The sequence below is a fragment of the Anastrepha obliqua genome, chromosome 3 (assembly GCF_027943255.1).
Source record: "Anastrepha obliqua isolate idAnaObli1 chromosome 3, idAnaObli1_1.0, whole genome shotgun sequence".
NCBI classification, from domain to species: domain Eukaryota; kingdom Metazoa; phylum Arthropoda; class Insecta; order Diptera; family Tephritidae; genus Anastrepha; species Anastrepha obliqua.
This window is the reverse complement of record NC_072894.1, coordinates 49,466,433-49,472,207: the sequence shown is the minus strand read 5'-3', so window position 1 is coordinate 49,472,207 and position 5,775 is coordinate 49,466,433. Positions and strand designations below refer to the sequence as shown.

The 5,775-nt window shown below is 38.2% G+C and overlaps 1 protein-coding gene across 1 annotated transcript; it reads right to left on the bottom strand.

Moving 5' to 3' along the window:
* Positions 1-3,718: 3,718 nt before the first annotated feature.
* On the bottom strand, positions 3,719-4,156 carry LOC129241667 (larval cuticle protein 65Ab1-like). Its single transcript, XM_054878125.1, has one exon. It carries the CDS (start codon positions 4,090-4,092, stop codon positions 3,775-3,777), a length of 318 nt encoding a protein of 105 aa, XP_054734100.1. The 5' UTR covers positions 4,093-4,156; the 3' UTR covers positions 3,719-3,774.
* Between the last annotated feature and the right edge of the window lie 1,619 nt (positions 4,157-5,775).

The window sequence follows — 5,775 nt, the reverse complement described above, 5'->3', positions numbered from 1 at the left end:
TAATACGGCTATGTAGGATGACGTTGCTCAACACCAGCAGCGCCGTCAGAATTGGGAAGGACCTCTCCGAGCCGTTTGATACCAAACGAGGTTTCAGACAGGGTGACTCGCTGTCGTGTGACTTCTTTAACCTGATGTTGGAGAGCATCGTACGAGCCGCAGAACTTAATCGCTCAGGCATAATATTTTATAAGAGCGTGCAATTGTTGGCGTATGCCGATGATATTGACATCATCGGCCTTAACAACCGCGCTGTTAGTTCTGCCTTCTCCACACTGGATAAAGAGGCAAAGCGAATGGGTCTGGTGGTGAACGAGGACAAAACGAAGTACCTCCTGTCTTCAAACAAACAGTCGGCGCACTCGCGTATCGGCACCCACGTCACTGTTGACAGTTATAATTTGGAGGTTGTAAAAGACTTCGTTTATTTAGGAACCAGCATTAACACCGAAAACAATGTCAGCCTTGAAATCCAACGTAGAATCTCTCTTGCCAACAAGTGCTACTTTGGACTAAGTAGGCAACTGAGCAGTAAAGTCCTCTCTCGTCGAACAAAACTAACACTCTACAAGACTCTCATCATGCCCGTCCTAACGTATGGCGCAGAAGCTTGGACGATGACAACATCCGATGAAGCGACGCTTGGAGTGTTCGAGAGAAAGATTCTGCGTAAGATTTTTGGACCTTTGCACGTTGGCAACGGCGAATATCGCAGACGATGGAACGATGAGCTGTATGAGCTTTACGACGACATAGACATAGTGCAGCGAATAAAGATCCAGCGGCTACGTTGGCTGGGTCATGTCGTCCGAATGGATACAAACGCTCCGGCTTTGAAAGTATTCGATGCGGTACCAGCTGGTGGTAGCAGAGGAAGAGGGCGGCTCCTCTGCGTTGGAAAGATCAGGTGGAGAAGGACTTGGCTTCACTTGGTGTGTCCGGTTAGCACGAGAAAGAAACGACTGGCGCGCTTTGTTAAACTCGGCCAAAATCGCGTAAGTGGTTATAGCGCCAATTAAGAAGAAGAAGAATATTTTAATGATAATGAACCCAAACCAAAAAACAACCAAAGTAAAATTTAAATATTTAAAACAAAACGTTAACCATTTTTACAGTGACCCTGAAAACCCACAAAAATTAAAACCCAATTTAAAATTAAAAAAGCAAAAATATTAATCTCGTTTTTCTATTTTTTAAACTATTTGTGAAGATAAATTAGAAGAAGGGATTAAATAATATCACTCTGTAAACATTTTATAACTTTATATAATTGTTTTGTATGCAGGACTAATTTATTTTTGTTTCTGACAAGACAACAAACAAACTATTACATAGAATGAGAGAATGAAGGAAAAACACCCAGAGACGAAAGATGCGTATATACTGATAGCAAGAACAACATAAACACAAAAGGCTTGAGAGTCTGCCCCCCAACCGGCGATAGGCACTTTTGTAGTAAAAATACAGTAAATACATATATAAATTTTTTGCTGATATTATAATTCAGTTTGCATTATCTGTAAAAGTTTTCTGATTACTGGAAAATATTGCAGTCAACGTATTTTTTACTAATTACTGAAAGAAATTAAAGTAAAAGTATTGATGATTTACATTATCAGTAAAATATTTACTGCTTATTGGTAGTCAAAATGTAATGCGTTCTCATCACGAAATGAAATCATCTATATACTCAATAAATATTTTTAGTTTTGTCTTATCTTCTTCTGCAAACTAAATACATAAAAGTTAGAACTAGAAAACGAAAATATTTAGCAAAGGCTGAAATAAAATGATGTGAAAATATATTTATTATTATGAAGGGATTAAAATCATTAATAAAGAAAGTCAACCTTGCATGAAACATAATCCTAAAACAAATTTTTATTAAAACTATGATATAGGTATTAGATATAAACTATGAATTAATACATAAAAAACAAAGGTTGAACATCTTGAATTATGACCGTTTGATTTCGTGTACGGTATAACAAAATCATCACCTCATAACTGTAACTATCGTACAGTCCAAACAAAACAATTGTAGGAAAAATCAAAGAGATTTGAGAAGTACTTTCTGATTCAGCCAGATGCTGTTATTGCAAGTTTTTCTGTCCCTAACATTAAATTGTGATTTTTAAAAAGCCATCGCTGACGTCTAAGCCTGGAGATAAATCGCACAGTAACTCGTGCCAACAGGTGTGACTTTGGGCTCAGCAGGTAATTAAGAAGTAGAGCACTTTCTCGAAGGACCAAATTGATGATATATGACGAAGAAACATGGGCGATGTCAACAGCAGATGAAAACATTTGGGGAGCTTTCAAGAAAAACATTTTCCGTCATGTACGGTGGAACAGCGAGCTGCATGAGCTATATAGGGACGTGGACATAGTTAGGCGTGTAAAAATACAGCGGCTATGCTGGCTTGACCATGTCACCCGTATTAAGACGACGTTCCTTGCAGAGCACAGTTAAATTCCAATCGGCAGGCATGCGTTCATCCGACCATATTTTGCATAGAAGCGATGCATGCAACTTACCAGCTCCTCGCCGCCATGTTCGAATAGCTCAGCCCAGCTCAGCCGCGTTATCGCTATTCTCACCTTGTCATGGTCGGGTAGCGGAACGACAGATCCGTCGTCAACGATTGGGGTATCGGGATCTTCATATTCTCTGTAACAGCTCTGTGCAGCTATCACTGTTTAACAGGTTCGAGAAGAGTACGCTCCATAATTTAAGATTGCTCTGTATGTCAGTCACCAGATGGTCGTCTTTGTTTTTACAGGAAAACGCCCCGGTCTTAAAACCTTCGGGAAGCCGCCGAAGTTTCTGGTAGAATTTTCGGGCGTTGTTCCTATTGGCAGGCACCTCAAGCTCCTCGCATTCACGTATTTCGGCCTCTCGTTTCTTCTTTCGGATAATATGCCTCTTTTACTTTTTTAGCTCTCTGTAACGATCCCGCATAGCTCGCGTTGCGCCATCATGCATGGCATTCCTCGTCGTACCACCTGTTTTTTCGGGCTTGTCGGAATCCGATTTCTTCTTCTTTATATATATTGGAAATTCAAAAAAAAAAAAAAAAATTCAGAAATTCTAGTCTATAATTGCCTTGCTCACTCCAAAACATTAATGTAATGGCATTCTGGTTTGCCTAATCTCCGCCAAGATCGGTTATGGCTTCAAATCTTCGGTGCATGCATATAAATAAATTAAATTTGTTGAGTGAGTTTAAACTTATTTGAGCCCAACATATTTTCGATAGAGCCATTTATTTCGGATAGCTTTGCCGGATTTTTTGAAAATAGTGCAAGGATTACTTTCGCGGGCATCTTTTCAGGCCTCCCGCGATTTGGGAAGTCCTCCAAATCAAGTACTCCTTTGAACCGAATCACCAACTTGATTCTCAATCTGATCTTAATCTTATTCTGATCATCATGAGTCCCATGTACTGCAAACAAATATTTTTTATTACACAATTTATGGTAAGCCAAAATAAATCTATACCCAAATTTTGCTAGATGTTCTAAAAAAGTCTTATTAACTTTTAGGCACAGCAGTAAATGGGATTAAAACGATCTTCATTTGAAGCCACTATTGTACATACAAAGAGAAAGTGTGGCAATAAGTGGCGGGAACGACAATCGGACACCTTAGTTTTAACCATACATTTTTGTACAAAAACAAATATTTAGAATATCAAAAATTGCAACTAATTTATTTTCTTTATAAAAAACTCATAAAATAACCATTGAATTCGTATCAGACATCTGATTTAATTAAGCAACTGGTCCAACGGGCAAGTGAGCGCCTGAAGGTTGGAAACCGTTCTCGTCAGCAACATATGTCACGGTGAATTTCTCGCCAGTCTTCTCATCCACCCAGGAGTAGCTACCTTGGACGACGATTCCTTCGTGGTCAGAGCCAACATCCTTCAGTTTTCCAGATTCGTCCTTTTTGGTACCATCACTGGTTTCCACTGAGTATACGTAGCTTTCGGGTCCAACATCAGAGTCCAATTTGACGATTTCAGCATCGGGATTGGGGCGAGCGAAGGCAACAGCCAAAAGGCAGGCGAAGATGATGGCGGCTTTCATGATTATTTAGTATTTAGCTATGTTGCTGCGATAAACGGTATCAACTTAGTGGATACCTTTCTCTACTCACTCTGACATTTTATACCATTTCCAATGTAAGCATTTTGCTAATCGTAAACTGATAAAAAGAAATTTGTTTGCTATATCAAATCTGGTTTTAGGTATTAACCTGTGTTTAGTGGATTGTCTTAATACTACTGCAGTAACTGCATTTTAGAATAGAATACCAAAGTACTCACATTTCCAGTTTGGCTCAGTTATTTTCGTATAATTTTAATATGTTCTAAAATTTCTTTTGTTCATAGAAAACGACAGAATACTTGTATAATTTCAATTACCGTTCGTTGCAAATATTTTATAAAAAAAAACGCTGTGCTAGAAGTGTAGCGAAGTGTATAGTAAACTGCATATATGTACGTGTGTATGTGCATTGCTCAATCATATATATTATATCTTATAAGTTCATGTATCAGTATACTCGTTTGTATCCGAGCCACAAATAAGACATAATTGCATAGTAACATATTAGAAGAAATATAAATTATTTCACTTTTCAATCAACAATCATCAAGTTGCACTGCACAATCAAATCTCTATGAAATTTTCTAAAATTTATTTTTTAACTCCATTTATCCCCAGATTTGCTCTCCATATGTCCAAATCGGTTTCAGTATTGCTTAATATATAATATGAGTATCTTGCATGTAAAAGTATCGCCACGGAAAACGTCGATCAAAATGAATGCCTAAGTATTTAGCGTAGCCCATTTGAGACCACAGTTATTAAGATGCACTAGAGGACAAGTATTCTTCCATAGTGTGAAAGTGATTTGCGCTCCTTTTTGCTTCATTGGCTTTTATACGTCATTTGCTTAGCCATGTGCTAAGGCTGACAAGGCTTTGCTGAAGTTGATTAGAAGCAGTAGAAGCTTGACGATTTCTAGTCACTACTACAATGTCATCTGCATAGCTGTATGTGTGCTTTTGAAGGGAGGTTGGCAATGAAAAGCGTATAAAGTACGGGTGACAGGACATCTCCCTGATGCACACCTGCATTGATTTTATAGAGATTGGTAACTTCTTCTCATGCATGCTTTGTAAGTATGATTTTGGCAGCATCAATAAATTATGAGGAATATTCATTTTTAGTTTGTATATGTAGCAAGCCCATGTGCCATAGCTTGTCAAATGCTTATGCCATGTCTAGGAAAACTGCAACACAGTATTCTCTATGTTTGAAAGCTTTTCGGGCGAAATTACATACAAAGTTGCCCTGCTCGATCGGGTGTGCTCGGGGCTTTAGCCTAACAAAGCCGTAGGTCTCGAATTTGGTATATATACTGGCCGAACACTGACCGTAAGGCGACTTAACAGAAAGCAGTCCAGGCAGCTACATTGTTATAATTCCATAAATATTTGAAATGTTAGCTCTTTTGAAAATTTTTTTGTAGGTCCCTCTATTTGTGGAACAACACCAAGACGCACACCAAAAATGCAATAGAAGGAGAAGCTTGGACAAATACCCAAGAAAGTATGCATAAAAGCAATTTCCATTAAAATTAATTTTTAATTAAAAACAAATTTAGAAGCGTTTAGGTTCAAGCGAAACTGAGCTTCCCCGCTGTTTGAAGATGGACATAGTTATTGGCCATTTCAAGTCCCGATTTTATTGTTATAAAACCAA

Excerpts from the sequence above, each read along its gene's own strand:
- LOC129241667 (XM_054878125.1), bottom strand. The coding sequence starts at position 4,092 with ATGAAAGCCGCCATCATCTTCGCCTGCCTTTTGGCTGTTGCCTTCGCT.